This window comes from Eschrichtius robustus, chromosome 9 (assembly GCF_028021215.1).
Source record: "Eschrichtius robustus isolate mEscRob2 chromosome 9, mEscRob2.pri, whole genome shotgun sequence".
NCBI lineage: Eukaryota > Metazoa > Chordata > Mammalia > Artiodactyla > Eschrichtiidae > Eschrichtius > Eschrichtius robustus.
The window spans coordinates 26,187,428-26,205,508 of NC_090832.1; the positions used below are offsets into that span (position 1 = coordinate 26,187,428).

General features: G+C 39.6%; 1 protein-coding gene across 1 annotated transcript; it reads left to right on the plus strand.

The window, feature by feature from the left end:
* Positions 1 to 267: 267 nt before the first annotated feature.
* PERP (p53 apoptosis effector related to PMP22) lies at positions 268 to 17,202 on the plus strand. Its single transcript, XM_068551387.1, has 3 exons — positions 268 to 553; positions 11,557 to 11,697; positions 15,703 to 17,202. The coding sequence occupies exons 1-3, from the start codon at positions 364 to 366 to the stop codon at positions 15,927 to 15,929; spliced, it is 558 nt and encodes a 185-aa protein (XP_068407488.1). The 5' UTR covers positions 268 to 363; the 3' UTR covers positions 15,930 to 17,202.
* The last annotated feature ends 879 nt before the right edge of the window (positions 17,203 to 18,081 follow it).

The following is an 18,081-nucleotide window of genomic DNA, read 5'->3' on the forward strand; positions in this document are numbered from 1 at the left end:
GCACTGAGAAGAAAAGCATTGGATGCGAGAGGACCAAGTGAGAGGCAAACGAGGCAGTGGGTCCCCGCGGCTCCAGGTCTCTCCGGGCAGAGTAAGCTCACACACACCCAGTGTAACCCGAGCCCGGCCCCTCCTCCCCCGCGCGCGCCCGGGCCGGCCGGGCAGGTCAGGGCGGTGCGCTCTGAGTCACCGGAATCTAGGTGGGGCGGGCGTCTCGCGCCCGCGGCCAGCCCCGAGCCGCGTCCTCCAGGAGCCGCCTCCCCGCGGCCTCCTCCCTTTTGTCGCGCTGCCGCCGCTCGAGGGTCACTCTCCGCCGGCGTCCGAGCCCCGCGCGCTCCTCTCCTCTCCGCCACCACCGTCGAGATGCTGGGCTGCGGCCTGGCCTGCGGGCGCTGCAGGTGGATCCTGCCCTTGCTCCTGTTCTGCGCCATCGTTTTCGACATCATCGCGTTGGCCGGCCGCGGATGGCTGAAGTCGGACAATGACAGCCAGGAGTCCTCGCTGTGGTCGCGGTGTACCTCACCGGGCACCTGCGACAGCCTCATGGAGTATGGTGAGTGCCTCCGCCTCCGTGAAGTCCTCCGGGCGGCTGCTGGGCGAGCGCCGGCGCCCTGGGAGTGCGGAAGTCGCCCTATGAGAATGGACTAAACAGGGTCGAGAAGGGACTGAACAGGGTCGGGGGTAATGGGTGATTCAACAAAAATCTCTTTAGAGCCTAGGTTCATACGTCCGAGCCGAACAAAATAAAGGCAGTAGCAGCTTTCAGTGGCCAAAACCAGGCTCGACACTGGAAGAAAATGGCCCTAGTTCAAACTACATTTATTCGTAGGGTCTGTCGGTACAGCCAAAGATGATTTCAGCCATTTGAAAAGGGTTTGATGAGTAAATATAATGAACAAAGTATATTTTCTTGGAGACCTACTGAAATTTCTTGCCATTTCGCCACCTATTTTATATTTTAAAATATGAAATATGCCTTATATTTTAAAATGTAAGTATTTAAAATGCGTACCTTCCCTAATGTTGCTGTATTATTCGTTTAACTTGAACTAAGTGAAAGCAGCCCTTGTTCCTTTAAAAAAGCCCTTTAAGTCAAAGTTTCAGCAGTGACGATTTCAGTAGGTACTGCAGTGTTTAATGCTTCAGGCTAGTTCTTGTTGGAGTGTCTTTTTGGCTTAGGCCAGGCATTGTTTAGAAAACTTTATTTTAATCTGATATGAAATCTAAAAAGCAAACACATCTTCTACACCAGCGAAATGAAGCAGAGTTGACAATTTAATATATTGCAGATAGAGTATTTTATTTTTCCAGCATGCAGGAAGCCTCAGGGACTACCTGTTATTATTACGCGGGACTGGAGAGGAGCTCGCTCTGGGCTGGTACCACCCCCTGCTTTCTCGTAGACGGGAAGAACAGCCGGGGTCTATCGTCATTAGGATTGTGTGAGGGGTCCGGGAGAGGAGGGTTTAAGTATGAGAATAATCAGAAGCTTAAAGCCAACTACTACTGAATGGAGCCTTACCAACTGAGTTTAATAGTTTAAAACTGAGAAAGAAGGCTACCCTGCTTTTTTTCCCCATTCTCTGCTAGGATCTTTGACTTGTCCCGCACCTCCAAAGTGGCCCAGGGCTTCAAACCAAACTCTGTTTATTTCTGGGACCCTGTATCAGGGGCTTGGTGCTTTATCTTATCTACTGCGGAATTATTTGGAAGTTCTCCCCAAAAATTTACCCCCCAAAGGAGGCATGGTTCTCCTTAGCAGGTAATAAAATGTAAAGACTAAATGGAATTCTTACTTTCCTTAAAGTCTGTTTTTCCTCTCTTAAAGCACAAACAACACACCTGCCAGGGTTTGTATTACCCCAAGTCTTTTAGGTTTTCGAAGGGAATTAATTTCTTTGAAATAATATGTCTCTATCTTCAGGTTAAAATGCAACAGAGTTCAGTATCTTGTAGGGGATTTAATAGACTTGCTTAAAACAGGTGTGTTTTTAAACAGACTTTGATAATTGTATCTCACTGCAAAGACTAATACAGACCCAAAGAATATTCAGCGATCCTGTGCATATGAATTAAGAAGGTTAGTGTGCCGGCGGGGAGAAGGGTGCAGGCAGAGCCTAGATCAGCACTATTGCTGGGACATGATCTATCCTGCACAGCTCTGGCTGTGACCACAGCCCTCTTGTGAAAAACGCACAACGCAGTTTTTATTTTTCTTGATTTGCAGGATGAACTCACCTTCCTAGGGTGTGGCTCTTCTAACCTCAGGCTGATAGAGTGCTTTGATATAGAAGGGAGTAAGCAGGTTTTGTTTGTTTTCTAATTTTTCTAATTTTTTAATTAGACAGGAGTCTAAAGCATTAACTTCTTTTAATTGTAGAGAAAAGACGGATCCAGTGTACAGTTGATGTTTCAATTTGATATAGAAATTGGTCTTTAGAAAAGTTCGGTTTTCCAAGTGAGTCTTGAGGAATCTAGTACTGCCTTTGTGATGCAGCAAGACTGATTTTCATAAGTGGTCGGTGGCTTTCACATTCCAATTTGGTTATTCCGGTGACCTTTGCAAAGATAATCAAGTGCCAAGAACGTGTTAGACGCGGCTTTTGCTCAAGCCCTAGAATCAAATCATGAATCTAGCACCCACTGTCATTAGGTGACCTTGGGAAGAAGAAAACAGCTATGAATTCACCAGGAGAGGTCCATCCCAGGCTATTGAAGTCAAAAATGAGTTGGAGTGATTATTATACTTCCACTCCGTCTCCTGCCATGGACAGTTGGCTAGTTTTGCCTCACAGGTGTAGACATTGTGTATTCCTATCCCATAGGTTGATTATCTAGGCGTCTCTGAACTTTTGAGATTTTCAGATAGCTGCAGTTAGGCCTTGCCAAAAACAATACTTTCACATGAGGTCATATTTTATCTAAAATACAGTAAGCAGTTTACACATACTCCCACGTATGTACAAACACAACAAGGAGTAAGGTTGATGGCTCTAATTAAAATGATATCTCAATATTGAGAATTAACTGTGTATATCCACTTTTTAAAAAATTCTTGCTATGTGCTAGAAAATAAACCTTGTGATTTACCACTGTAAACTACAGTATTAAGAAAGTATACCTGTTTATTACAAAGTGCTTCACTATCTCTTTTATTTGCTGACATTTGTAACAATATGTTCATTTTGCTGGCAGGTATCGGCAATAATACTAAATAATAGAGACTTTTTTTTATAAAGGTAAATAGTTCCATAAAATTATGTAAAAAGCAGAATGTTATATTCTTCACTGTCATTAACTTTTTTTTAAAGAATTTCAGATTACCATATCACCTCATTTTTCCTCATCAATGAATCAAATTAAACACTGAATATTTTCTTTTACATAATAGTAACAACTAAATAAATACAAATTCTTGTTTGAATTTTTAAAACAGTCATGGTTTCTAGTCCTCAAAATTGAAAAAGAAAAATCTAGATTTAAACATTGAAATGATCATTCAAATTTCATATATAAAGAAAATGCAAAGTTAGGACTTCCCTGGTGGCACAGTGGTTAAGAATCCGCCTGCCAATGCAGGAGACACGGGTTCGAGCCCTGGTCTGGGAAGATCCCACATGCCGCGGAGCAACTAAGCCCGTGGGCCACAGCTACTGAAGCCTGCGTGCCTAGAGCCCGTGCTCCGCAACAAGAGAAGCCACGGCAATGAGAAGCCCGCGTACTGCAACTAGAGAGAAAGCCTGCGCACAGCAACGAAGACCCAACGCAGCCAAAAATAAATAAATAAATAAATAAATAAAAGAAAATGCTAAATTAAATTTGAATCCATGTTCACAGATAGTATTTTTGCACTCCTGGCACCTTCTTTTACAGTTTTAAGAAAGAGTACATCAGGAGGATATTTTCAGCATCAGAGTTGTAGATTTCAAGTCCTAAGCAAGCTCCGACTTGTCAGGGTAGAGACTAATGAAGATAAGTTTATGCATAAATTACAGGGACAGCTGAGATGAATTTATGCTCCAAGAATGACGGCGGGGAGTCAGTGTGGCAGCATTGGAGAGCCTTTGCCTTGGATCTGAACTCAGAAGTGCAGAGCCTCATTTTTACCAAAGATACCACATTGATTGTTTTTTACATGAAATCAGCCTTGGATAAGTCAAAGAATCAGGTTAATACAGGAAATATTTTTAGATCATCTAGCCCTATGGTTCTTAAATGTACGAGAAATGAGAAAAATATCAATAAGTGTGAAGTTAATAGTTTTACATTAGCCTAAATTCAACTTAAAGGATTTCATTTTGAGATTATGTTCTTGTGGCTTTTTTGCAGAGGGGCAGGGTCAGGTATTCAAATGCTCTTATTTTATGAAATTAGGCATTAGTAGATAGATTAATCTTTGCGGGCATGTGTTCACATTCGCACATAGTAAAACGTTGGACACTCTCAATTGATTTTCATAATTAAAAAAATATATATGTTGATTTATAAAATCTAGACGTCTAGGAACCAGTGATCTTGACCATTTTACTCCACATTTGCTGCGCTTAGCACTACCAGAGAGCCTCAATTCCTGATTTGTCTTTTCTCCTTGTAAATGGCCAGAGACTCCTAGACTATTAGAACTAGGAGGGATGAATAGTGCACCTACTCAAGCTTTCTCCAAAGCCCACCTATCAGCATCACCCGTGGCTGATCTGAACTTCTTCTCTTTGTTCAGCAACTTAACTCAATTTTCTCCACGATGCTATTTGTTTAAAAGTACCTCTCTTACACTGACAAGAGGTGAAATGTGCTTCTCTGTAAATTCTTCTTTCCAGCCTTCTTCCAACGGACAGATTTTCAAACATTTGAGGGTAGATTCCAAATTTGCTGCTAGTTATCTTGTCTGAGTTCACACAGAATTTCCTGTATTTTCCCATCTTCCCGTGTAGGATGGTTTCCCCACTCAGACTTTAAAGAAGGCCATAAAGGGGTAAAGTTCCATAAAAACCAATGGGAAAGGGTTATCATCTGGCTCAGTTTCAGGGGAAAATGTAGAGCATGTAAAGAATCTCACACCTACTGTGGAATTTCTCCCCAGAGACCCCGGCATCATTCTTCCTTTAAGCCATTTCTTTCCTGCCTTCCAAACCATCTGCAGAATCATTCTTCCTGTGTCGATTTTTTTGGAGGCTTTTCTGAGTCATCCTCCAGATTTTTGCTACTTGTGTGTTACAGACCAGCAGTATCAGCATTATCTGGGAGGTTACTGGCTACTCAGCATCTCAGGCCCCACCTACTGAATTGGAATCTGTATTTTAACAAGGTCCCCAGGTGATTTGTAAGCACTTTTTTTTTTTTTATAAAGAGGCTCCAAATTTCACTCTGTATTGTTAAGGAATATTTAAAGGTCAATTTTTTTTTAAATTTATTTATTTTATGTATTTATTTTTGGCTGTGTTGGGTCTTCGTTTCTGTGCAAGGGCCTTCTCTAGATGTGGCGAACGGGGGCCACTCTTCATCGCGGTGTGCAGGCCTCTCACTGTCGCGGCCTCTCTTGTTGTGGAGCACAGGCTCCAGACGCGCAGGCTCAGTAGTTGTGGCTCACGGGCCTAGTCGCTCCGCGGCATGTGGGATCTTCCCAGACCAGGGCTCGAACCCGCGTCCCCTGCATTGGCAGGCAGACTCTCAACCACTGCGCCACCAGGGAAGCCCTGTAAGCGCTTTTAAGTTTCAGAAGCACTGGCCTGTATTACTGCAGATCTCCTCATTGAATACGCAACAGTCTTTTTGAATATATCATCCACCCATGTTTATATTTATTTGTAGATAGCATCTTTTTTTTTTTGAACGTGGAGTATATATATATATATATTTTTATTGGAGTATAATTGCTTTACAATGGTGTGTTAGTTTCTGCTTTATAACAAAGTGAATCAGCTATACATATACATATATCCCCATATATCCTCCCTCTTGCATCTCCCTCCCACCCTCACTATCCCACCCCTCTAGGTGGTCACAAGATAGCATCTTTTTTATTTTTTCAATTATGGTCTTGTCCCATTTTCAGTTCTGCTTGTGTATGACATAAAGAACTTTATAGAAACAATAGGAAGGAATCTGACAAAATCTTGTATTCACTGGGTAGGGCTTTCTGTATTGTTCATAGATGAATCCTTTGTTCTGGAAAGGAACCATCCTCTAGTTGGGTGACAATTTGGAATCTGCAGGGCACTGAGTAAGGGGCTAGGCCACAGACTGTTTTGGTCAATGTTTGGTGCCCACACGTAAAACTACTGAAGAATGCAGCAAATCCATTAAAAGAAATACTAATTTGGGGTGAAAAAGTAATGACAGTCTCCAAAATATCACCCACGATATAGCAGTAGTGCTCTCCTTGTCTTAAAATAAAAGTTTATTTATTTTTTCTTTTCACAAACTTAACTTTGATTTATGGTTTCTAGCTTGATATTCAAGGTATTTATTTATTTTTACTTTTATTGCTCTTTTCTTATCAGTTGATTTTGCTGGTCTTTTCCCAGCTGTATTTGCCTTGTAACATCATGTTTTAGTATATAATCTCTGGAAAAACGTATAGCATTATCCCTCATACAAAAAACTTAAAAACATTTTTTAGAAAAAACTCGGAATTTCATTAGTAACCAGTGAATGGTTTCCATGTTGTTGACTTAATGTTGAATCTTTGCAAGCAATAGCAAAATCTGATAAGCCATTCATTACCTAAATGGATCTTTAATGAATCTTATCTAAAAGTGGATTTATAATGTTGCTGGTTTCTTTGATAACATAAATTTCTTCAAGTGGTACTTAGAAAATAAACTTAGGACAGAATAAATTTTATATATATATATATATATATATATATATATATATATATATATGAAACACCAAATTTATCTTCCCTTAAGGAAACAAAACAAACAAACAACATTCCTGCACAGAAACTCTGTTTACCTGGAGTGCAGCATGCATTTGTGGTCTCAATTCAGAGAAAGATAATTGACAATGAGAATCCTTCCCCAATCCCCCCCCCACACACACACATATTCTGCTTATTGGAATTTAATGATTGTATTTAATTGAATTTAATGATTGGCAGTAACCATGAAAAAAATCTATAGAAATGAGACTATAATTGACAGCAGGTCACATACTGAAAGTTACATGCTCCTTTTTGGCAGTGCTGCAATCTGTTTTTAAAAGGAGATTAATCATCTATCTTAGTTGTTCTCAGATTTTAGTATGGATGTAAGAAATACCAGTAAAATGCAGATTAAGAAAGGCAGAAATTGGGCTTCCCTGGTGGCGCAGTGGTTGAGAATCTGCCTGCCAATGCAGGGGACGCGGGTTCGAGCCCTGGTCTGGGAGGATCCCACATGCCGCGGAGCGACTGGGCCCGTGAGCCACAATTGCTGAGCCTGCGCGTCTGGAGCCTGTGCTCCGCAACAAGAGAGGCCGTGATAGTGAGAGGCCCGCGCACCGCGATGAAGAGTGGCCCCTGCTTGCCACAACTAGAGAAAGCCCTCACACAGAAACGAAGACCCAACACAGCCATAAATAAATAAATAAATAAAAATAAAAATAAAAAAAAGAAAGGCAGAAATTTAGTGTATAAAATATTAATGAAGGACAGACTTGTCTTCAGAATAGATGAAGATGGACTCTCTTCAAAGAACTGAGGACCATCTGTTGATGTTGAATCATGAAAGAAGTAGCTTCAAGATAAGTTTTAAAAATTGATGTTTTTCCATTGGGGCTGGTAAATAGGGTACAATTTAGACCAAGGTATAATATAAAAATATAAATATATAGTTCCCAAAGGGTTGGGTAAATTTATAGATATTAGACTCATTCTGGGTGATTAAGAGAGACCAAAGCACATAGCCTACAGATTTCTCTTAAGTTTTCAAAATGTATGTCATGGAGAATTGCCATGTTGTTAGTCTACATGGCTGTTGGTTCCCTTCTCAGGCAGAATATTGGGCTGGGAGGACCTTGCTCAGACCTGGCAGGATCCATCTCATCATCTTACAACAAAATAATCATGGACATGAGACAGCAGATTGCCTTCCTTGTTATCCATCAGTCAGGACCTTCAAAACCATGTCAAGATTTGTATCTTAAATGATAGTTAAGTGAATCAATGTGGGTGTTTCCACTCTCAAGGAGCAGGTTTTACACGTTCTACTTCCAAGGCAGCCTTTCTCCAGACAGACTGTTGCTTAACTTTCCATTTTGATTTTCTTTAGACTCAACATTTTAAATAAGGAAGACGCTAATTGAGTTGATTTAACGTAACATAGGAAAAGTTCTTGAAATGATCTGTTTATATTTACTTTCACCTGTTGGTTTTAGGTTAGGTGAATTGGCTTACTATTTCTTTTATTTAATTCCGTTCAAGTACCTGAAACTAAATGTAAATTACACCTCAGCGGTAATGTCAGCGGAAGCAGTAATAGCAATAATCTAACTTTGTATTAATCTTCCTCAAATAAACAGGTAAAATGATTGATGTTACTCTTTATAGCAACATCATACATCATTTATTTAGCTATACTTTAAAAACCTGAATCTGTGATTGTCAAAGTTTGATTACTAAATATGTTCCCTGTTAGGATGTTTCTCCTGTTTTTATTGAAAACTCACATTCTGCTATACAATTGATCTTCACTGTCTGCATTCCTCTGTATGCTTATATAGCTGTGTTGCCTTTTCATTGAACAGTTTCCAACATGTGAACTCACCTTAAAAGGAAAACTCAGTGTCTGCTTATTGGAATTTAATGATTGTATTTAATTGAATTTAATGATTGGCAGTAGCCATGCAAAAATCTACAGATATGAGACTGTAATTGACAGTGGGTCACATACTGAAAGTTACATGCTCCTTTTTGGCAGTGTTGCAGCTACTTTTATAAGAAGATTAATCATCTCTCTTAGTTGTTCTCAAACTTTAGTATAAATGTAAGAAATACCAGTAAAATGCGGATTCCTTTCCAACTCTGATTCAGTATGTCTGGAGGGATGCATAGGAATCCATACTTTTTATAAGCACCACTGATGATTTTGAGTCAGTGGTTTATGGGCTAGACTTCGAGATGGTCTGATTAATTAATGTTCTTTCCAAAGCATGGTCCCTTTTCTCTGGAAAGTTACCTTACTCGAAGGACAAGACAAAAGTGAGAAAAGAGACTTGCTCAATCTCACATTTTGGCTTTATCCATGTCTATTTTAAAATAAAACATTTCTATTTTACCTTGGTCTTACTGATCTCACAGGAAGACCAAGACGTGGAGGAAAGTAATAAAAATTCTAAACATAAAACTAGGCCCGCTCAGGTTACTGTCATGCCGCCATCCTGGCCAGTGCCACTAAGGGGTAATTTGTGTGAAAACATGGTATTTGAGCATGTAAAAAACATTGAGCATGTGTTGTTTCCTTAATTACCTATTATACCCCAGTCATCCCTGAATCTAGATGAAGATTTGGAGGGAGTGTGGAGGCTAGAGAAGGGAACAGGGGAGCTCAGCCCAGGTTTGTCTCTAACAGTTGAAGATGTAAACATGCAGTGGAGAACTGAGGAAGAGTCTTCATGTGACAGTGTAGAACCTTGAAAACGTCGAATAAAGAGAAAACTTGAGGTACTGGAGAAAGCCATAGGAATACATGAGGACATTTTTGAACAGAGAGGGCTGGAGAATTAATAGCTCCGTGACTTTTTACACAAGAGCTCTCAACCTCACAGTAATCTTGAAAGAAGGCATTTTAGCCTTAGTTAACAGATGAGCAGCCCGACAGTGGCTAACAGGTAATAGAGGCAGGGTATAAACGAGGGCGAGCTGGCTCCCAAGCCCTTGTTCTTTCTGCTGGTCCTTATCTTTGTCTAACATTGACCAGTCCAACGACCCAAAATTAAGTGAGGATATGTTTGCCAGCCAAGCTCGGTTAAAGCTGGAGTAAAACCAGTGCCAAGGTACACGCAGCTCTCCTTTTCAAATGCAATAAAGAGAAATAGGTTAAGGTTGCATGTTCATCCATTAATGAATGAGTGGGTAAACATAATGTGGGCTATCCATACAATAGAATAATTATTGGTCATAAAAAGGAATTCAGTCCTAATCCACGCTGCTCCAACATGGGTGAACCTTGAAAACATTATGCTAAGTGAAAGCGTAAGACAGTCACAAAGGCCACATAGTATATAATTCCGTTTATATGAAATGTCCAGAATAAGCAAATTTATAGAGACAGAAAGTAGACCAGAAGCTGAAGGAAGAGGGGAGGAGGAGGGGACTGCTAACGGACATGGGGTTTCTTTTTGGGGTGATGAAAATTTTGGAATTGTAAGTGGTGATGGTTGCACAACCCTGTGAATAGAGTGAAAACTACTGAATTGTACACTTTAAATGGATGAATTTTCTAGTATGTAAATTATATCTTAAAAAAAAAAAAAAAAAAAAGAGTCCTGTTCTGGATTCAGACAGTCTGGAAATCAAACTTGGCTGCCAGCTGTGTGGCTATGGGCAGGTTATCTGGACTCTCAAAGGCTTAGTATAATCTCACTTCTAAAATAGAAATGATAACAGAGTGTGAACCTTAAAAAGTTATTGTGAGGATTCAGGTTGCTAAGGCATGGCGGGTTCTTAGCCTAGTGCCTGGCACAGAGCGATTACTTCCTACATGTCAGTTACTACCTCTAGAGAGAAGGTTGTGTGGGAAGAGATTTTACAAATCAGTGCAGTTTGAACAATATGAACTATTGGCTGGAATCCTTAGCTTGGGAGTCACGACTCTTCTCTTCTCACAGGGGCGGAGCAGAATGACCCAGGGCTAGAGCTGCCCACGTAGATCTTCAAACCTAGAACTCAATTTCCACCTCATTCTTATTGTTCTTAGGGCCCATGTCAATAATTGGGAATTATTGTGCAATAAATTCTGAATACTTCGCAAGTTAAAATTTAGGCAAAAATTTAGAAATGTTGTTTGCACCTAAACTTGTTATAAAAAGCACAGCTACTTTACAATTAAATTGTTTTATTTTACATCTCTGCCTAGTCATAAGTACTATGAGTTTTCAATAATTATTTTTGCATGGGACCAAGCCTTAATATGGAACAAAGATCCTTTTAAAGGTATTTGAAACAGTTCCTGAAGAGATTGTAATTTGGATTGTTCCATAGTAAAAATGTTGTTTATTGTGGTCATGTTATCGTAGAACTTGAGTGACTCTAAATTTTAAATATACCTGTTTATATGCCAGTTTATTAAATGAGATACAGTTTAATGTAGTTTACTTTTCATTTCGGAGGTATAAACATTTGCCCCAAAACCGAGCGGATAAGGCATTACTGCATATCAGTCTGTTAATGTCCTACCTATGAATTGCCTATTCTTCCCTTAAAATATGGAGATGCTTAAGTATTATCTAAAGAAAAACTGTTCTTCCACCCAAATACAATTAGTAGAAAGAAAAAAAAAACCCCATTGATGCTTTGATAAGTAATTTTTCAGTTTGGCTTGTCTGTCTTACTAATTGGCTGTTTCTTTCTCGTAGAGTGGGGAAAGGCAGCTGCCGCCTTGCTCTTCTGTGGCTTCATCATCCTGGTGATCTGTTTCATCCTCTCTTTCTTTGCCCTCTGCGGATCCCAAATGCTTGTCTTCCTGAGAATGATTGGAGGCCTCCTGGCCCTGGCTGGTAAGACTGTGCGCCAGCAATCCTTTCTTCCTATCTGCAGTGGACATCAATATAATAATGTCCACGCCACAAAGAAGATCTCTGACAATACAGTTCCTGATCTGTTCTCGGAAGATGTGTCACCAAAGGCAGAAGTAACAGAGGAGAGATGTATTTTAAGAGCTGGATCCCTTTTATCCTCTGCCTGAGACAGTGTTCCATGCCCCCCATCCAAGTGAGGAAGGTTGTCACTCTACCTGCTGCTATCTCTTGTAGATGACCCCATGTCCTTGACACCCCTGCCCCGAGGGACCAGGGCTGGAAGTGCAGTGTCTCCATAGTGGTCCCAGGCTGGCCTCCCATGAGCCCCATGCCTGAGGGGACTGGAATGTCCCTGAACCATTGCACTTGTTGAAGGCGTTCTGCAGTCTTAGGATGTGGTGGGTCACAGAAGGGTTTTCTGCAGTGGGATGGGGGATCTGGGCGGGGCCAGACCTGGAACTGCCTCTTTGCAGCTTACAGCCAGGGTTGGGGGATGGGAAACTTAGTGATGCAGCTGGGTGGGGCTCGGAGAGAACATTTATTAAGGGAATATAAGAACTAGGAATCTAGGAGCAAGAATCTAGAGGCAAGAATTATTTGAAATTTTAGGTGGGCACCTGGCAGTAGGGAAGTCTGCCAAAGGAGCAAGACCCCAGCCACAGAGCTGGATTTAGATGCACATCTGGATTTCCTGAGGAGGGGAAAGAAGAAGAAGATGCTGATAAGGGCAAAGCGAGGCAGCCATAGGCCATTTCTCAAGCTACCAACTTAGGCTCATGGAACCAAAGCCGAAATCCAGCCACAGACCTGGGGTATAAATACAAAGTGAGCATTTGGTTTTGGAAACAAGTCAGAAGCCTTGTAACTAGAGGGGTCCGTAGGATCAAGCCTGAGTCTGAGCGGGACCACCGTGCGCAGGGTTCCCTGAGTACAAAGAAGGTGATGGCAGGCTCTAGGGCAGGATAAGTGAGGAGCAAAAAGGCCCTGGCTGGGAGGAAGGAGGCAGCCTCCGAGAACTGGTCAGTGAAGGTTTAACCGTCCCCCGTACATTTAAACATGTCTTTTGATTCAAAATAAAGTTTACTCGAGTGTTCCTCATGTTTCAAACTTTGCTTTTGGAATAATATTTTAGAATCAGAAATGGCTAGGAATCACAAAACATATGAGGAACCTTGTTGAATCCCACCTCCACTTTTATTTGGTGTTTTGTAGTTCAAATTTACAAGACCTTATCAAAGAAACAATTTGATGTAGCTTCCTATCACATGTCTTAGAAGACTAGGTAGATGCCTATACAAATCACCATTAGAAATAACACTATGACATTAACGTTCATTGAAAAATCCTTTAGGACCCATCAATTCCACTTCTAAGTATATATCCAAAAGAACCAAAAGCAGGGATTTGAATAGGTACTTGTACGTCCATGTTCATAGCAGCATTATTCGCAATAGCCAAAAGGTGGAAACAACCCAAGTGTTCATCAGCAGATAAATATATAAACAAAATGTAGTCTATACATACAATGGAATATCATTCAGCCATAAAAAGGAATGAAATTTTGATGTGAGCTACAACATGGACGGACCTTGAAAACATTATGCTGAAAGAAATAAGGTAGATACAGAAGGATGAATATTTTATGATTTCACTTGTATGAAGTACCTGGAATAGGCAAATTCAGAGAGACAGAAAGTCGATTAGAGGTTACCAGCAGCCGAGCGGAGGGGGCAATGGGTACATATTGTGGATGTTGAAAATGTTTTAGGTATGGATAGTGGTGATGATTACACAACATTGTGCATGTATTTAATGCCACTGAATCGAACACTTAGCAAATGGTTAAAATGATAAATATTATGTTGAGTATATTTTGCCAAAATTAAAAGAAATCCTAGTAAAACTCTTCTGTCCACCTTAACATTAAAACATTAAGATCTAGTAATTGCCATCTGTAGCTAACAGGGTTGCAGGAGTTATTGTAAAAAAAACTCGTTCTGTTGAGTTTCGATAGATAAACAGCTGAACTGTCCTGCTTAATCCTGTGTTCTCATTTTACAATTTAATTCTCCTCTTCTCCTTCAGAGTTGGACAAGTGGAATGGGAAATGTTTAATAGAAAAATAAAAAGCCTAGAAATCTCAATATATTTTTAGCAGTAATAATGTTGAATAAGCCCTACTTGATTTTTAAGATATATTTCATAACAATTATTTTTAATTTGATGTATATTATTGGGTTAAAATCAGAATAATTGAACACCAATACAATTTAGATTTTGTAAAAATTGATCCAGACCATTACAAGAACTTTATGTGATGAACCAAAATGGGTAAATAACAATGTTTAACATTTATTACTAGGCATATTAGAGAAAAATGCAGAGAAGTGTTCCTTTTGTGTCATACACAATGATTTGCAGAAAATGACAAACTTAACTAGTGAGAGCTTGTTACTTAAACTAGACAGGAAGTGGGACTTCCCTCGTGGTCCAGTGGGTAAGACTCTGCACTCCCAGTGCAGGGGGCCCGGGTTTGATCCTTGGTGGGGGAACTAGATCCCACATGCATGCCGCAACTAAGAGTTCGCATGTTGCAACTAAGAAGTCCACATGCCACAACTAAGAGTCCGCATGCCACAACTGAAAAAAAAAAAAAAAAAAGATCCTGCATGCTGCAACTAAGACCTGGTGCAGCCAAAATAAATGAATAAATAAATATTTAAAAATAAAGTAGACAGGAACCAGAGAAATATTTAAGATCTGCACCAAGATTGCCCTTCATAAGTTGCCAAAGAAGAACATTTTAAGTTGGGAAATAGAAGCAACAAATCAAGATGTGGAAACATCTACAGCCTTTCTAGTAATTTAAAAAAAAAAAAAAAAGAAAACTAGTTAAGGGTATATCTGTGGAGCTAGTAGAAAAAAATTAAGGTGAAAGAAAAGTGGTGATAAGGACTATTCACTCCCTGACATACTCCTGGGAGCACAGCCAGCTCATCCCTCTTTGTGAAGAGTAGCGTCTGAGTGTCACAGAGCTAAAATCTGCTTATACCCAAAGTCATGGCAATGCACATACTAAATACTAGGTAAAAAATGCATAGCATAGCATAGCATGTATATACTCATTAGAGCTTTATATAATTATGCATGTTCATTGAAAAAGACTACAAAGTAGATTTAATAAATTCCTTTTATTTTTAAGCAATGTAAATTGTTAATACATGATTAATAATGATTGTAATAATGTGACTCATATCAAAGAGTTTAGAAATTTTTTTGACATATGTTTTCCTTCCCGTATCTTCCCTTTCACTTTTTAAAGCACTGTGGTTATTCCCCTCTTTTACTTCTATTCCCCCAGGCTGGAATGCTCTTCTTCCTGCCCTCCATCTCTTCATTTCTATTTATTCTTCAGATTCCTCCTTCCTCTGCAGGCTTTTCTGCTGATTCTCCCATTGATCATTCGCATCATTGATTCATTGTTTTATTTAGTCATTTATTCACTGAATGAATATTCCTCTGTGTCTGTGTGTGCATACACACAGACATATGTATATGTACATATATGTTTTATTTTGCTAACACTGATAATATTAACTTATGTTTGGCACAGGAAAAGCAAAGATGAAAAAGTAGGCTCTCCTCTACCCTCTTGCTTTCTATTGCACACCACAATTCAGCACGTTTTACTTTAGTATATATAATGCTTACATAGGTACATGAATCTCCAATTTTCTGTCTGTATTTCATATACTCAGTATTCTACTCAGTGCCAGGTATCTCTGACACACAATACTCAGTCATCTTTTTTTGGCTTATGATTAACTAGACTCCCCCAGCCCCTTTTATCAGCATTATTTAGGTGGATTTAATACTTATTTTAAGGCAAAAATGTTGTGGAAGAGGAAATAATCTGTTGTTACCATGCATTCATTCATTCATACATTCATACTTTGTATTTTTTTTTTTTTTCCTTCCTTTTAGCTGTGTTCCAGATCATCTGCCTGATAATTTACCCTGTGAAGTACAACCAGACCTTTCACCTTTCTGAAAACAATGGTGTCACTTACATCTATACCTGGGCCTACGGCTTTGGGTGGGCGGCCACGATTATCCTGACTGGCTGTGCCTTCTTCTTCTGTTGCCTCCCCAACTATGCAGATGACCTGCTGGGCAGTGCCAAGCCCAAGTACTTCTACACATCTCCTTAAGGTGGGGAATGAGCTGAAGAACATCACTGCTGCTGAGATGGATTCCAGAGAAAGAAACTGTTTCCCCCGGAATACTTTGAACCTATGTTTGGGGCAGTGTTCATATCATTAAACTATAGACAAAATGCTAAAATACTTTGGGAGAGAATATTTCTTAACTAGTTTTAGAGTTTCATATTCATCTTTTATCTATGATTTGTAGAGTTAAACAAGACTTACTTCTTTTAACTAATTACCTAATTACTAATATGCCAGTGTTTCCTTATATCTAGCCATACCATTTATATTGCATTTGTAAAAGAATATGAGAATGAAACTAACCACATAATTTATAAGGTAAAAATGAGAAGGCTTCAGAGATTTGAGTAATCTGATCAGGTTTCTGTTTTTCCCAGATGGAATGAACTGGGTCTATTAAGGACTAAGGAGAAGAGGAAGATATTGGTAAAAATTGCCAGTGACCAAATATTCTAAAAGAAATGCAAAAAGTAAATATTTTTTCAAGCCTTCAGCTATTTAAAGAAGCAAAATCGTTTCCTAAATGCATATCATTTGTGAGAATTTCTAATTAACATCATGAATAATTGATTTGCGGCTAAGCTTCCCGTTAACTTGATATGGCATCTAGGGAAGTATTCTTTCATGGCCAAAGCCTGTTGCAGTAGTAAGGCCTCCTTAAGTAGTGAAATCTTAAGATGAAATTTTCTCTTTTAAAGTGGTTTGTAGGGTTGGGGTGTGGTAAAGTGCTACTATTAATTCTGCGCTGTTTGGTGTCTATATGTTCTAGACTAGGGTAGACTGGATTAAAAGATGGACTGGTCTAATTCGTAGTAACCTCTAGGTAGGATTAGGTTGTTCAGTAAACCATTAGGAGGGCCATTCCCATCACAAAAGTAACATTAAAACAGCCTAAAGAGAAGAAATGGCTTGAATTTTTCATCTTAGGCTTGACCAGGCTCTAATCATGTAGACACAGCTTCTGATAGATTGCAGCTGTAAGCAAAAACTCAAATACGGTTAAAATCCTGGTTTCCCTTGGTAAACAGATTAAAAATATCTGAGGTAAAACATGCAACAGGAGAATTCAGGGATGTGGGATTTCTCTGAATGGCAAATATGATATATCACATGGATTTTTTTTTTAAATATTTGTACTTAAGTAATGAAAACCAATTCATTTTATGTATCAAATTATTATCTTGTAACTTGTAAAAATAAGCAGTTGCAGTTTTCATTATGAATTTTTCCCAATAAACCAGGTGTTCTAATCTTGTTTCTAGTTTGCAGTTTATTTGGTTTTGCTTCTTAGCCCCCGCTCTCCCCATCCACCGCCAATCTGAGGAAGGGGATTTTTTTTTTTAACATCTTTATTGGAGTATAATTGCTTTACAATGTTCTGCTGGTTTCTGCTGTATAACAAAGTGAATCAGCTATACATATACATATATCTCCATATCCCCTCCCTCTTGCATCTCCCTCCCACCCTCCCTATCCCACCCCTCTAGGTGGTCACAGAGCACCGAGCTGATCTCCCTGTGCTATGCAGCTGCTTCCCACTAGCTACCTGTTTTACATTTGGTAGTGTATATATGTCCATGCCACTCTCTCACTTCGTCCCAGCTTACCCTTCCCCCTCCCCGTGTCCTCAAGTCCATTCTCTATGTCTGCGTCTTTATTCCTGTCCTACCCCTAGTTTCTTCAGAACCATTTTTTTTTTTCTTAGATTCCATATATATGTGTTAGCATACGGTATGTTTTTCTCTTTCTGACTTACTTCACTCTGTATGACACACTCTAGGTCCGTCCACCTCACTACAAATAACTCAATTTCCCTTTTTTTATGGCTGAGTAATATTCCATTGTATATATGTGCCACATCTTCTTTATCCATTCATCTGTCAATGGACACTTAGGTTGCATCCATGTCCTGGCTATTGTAAACAGTGTTGCAATGAACATTGTGGTACATGACTCTTTTTGAATTATGGTTTTCTCAGGGTCTATGCCCAGTAGTGGGATTGCTGGGTCGTATGGTAGTTCTATTTTTAGTTTTTTAAGGAACCTCCATACTGTTCTACATAGTGGCTGTATCAGTTTACATTCCCACCAATAGTGCAAGAGGGTTCCCTTTTCTCCACACCCTCTCCAGCAT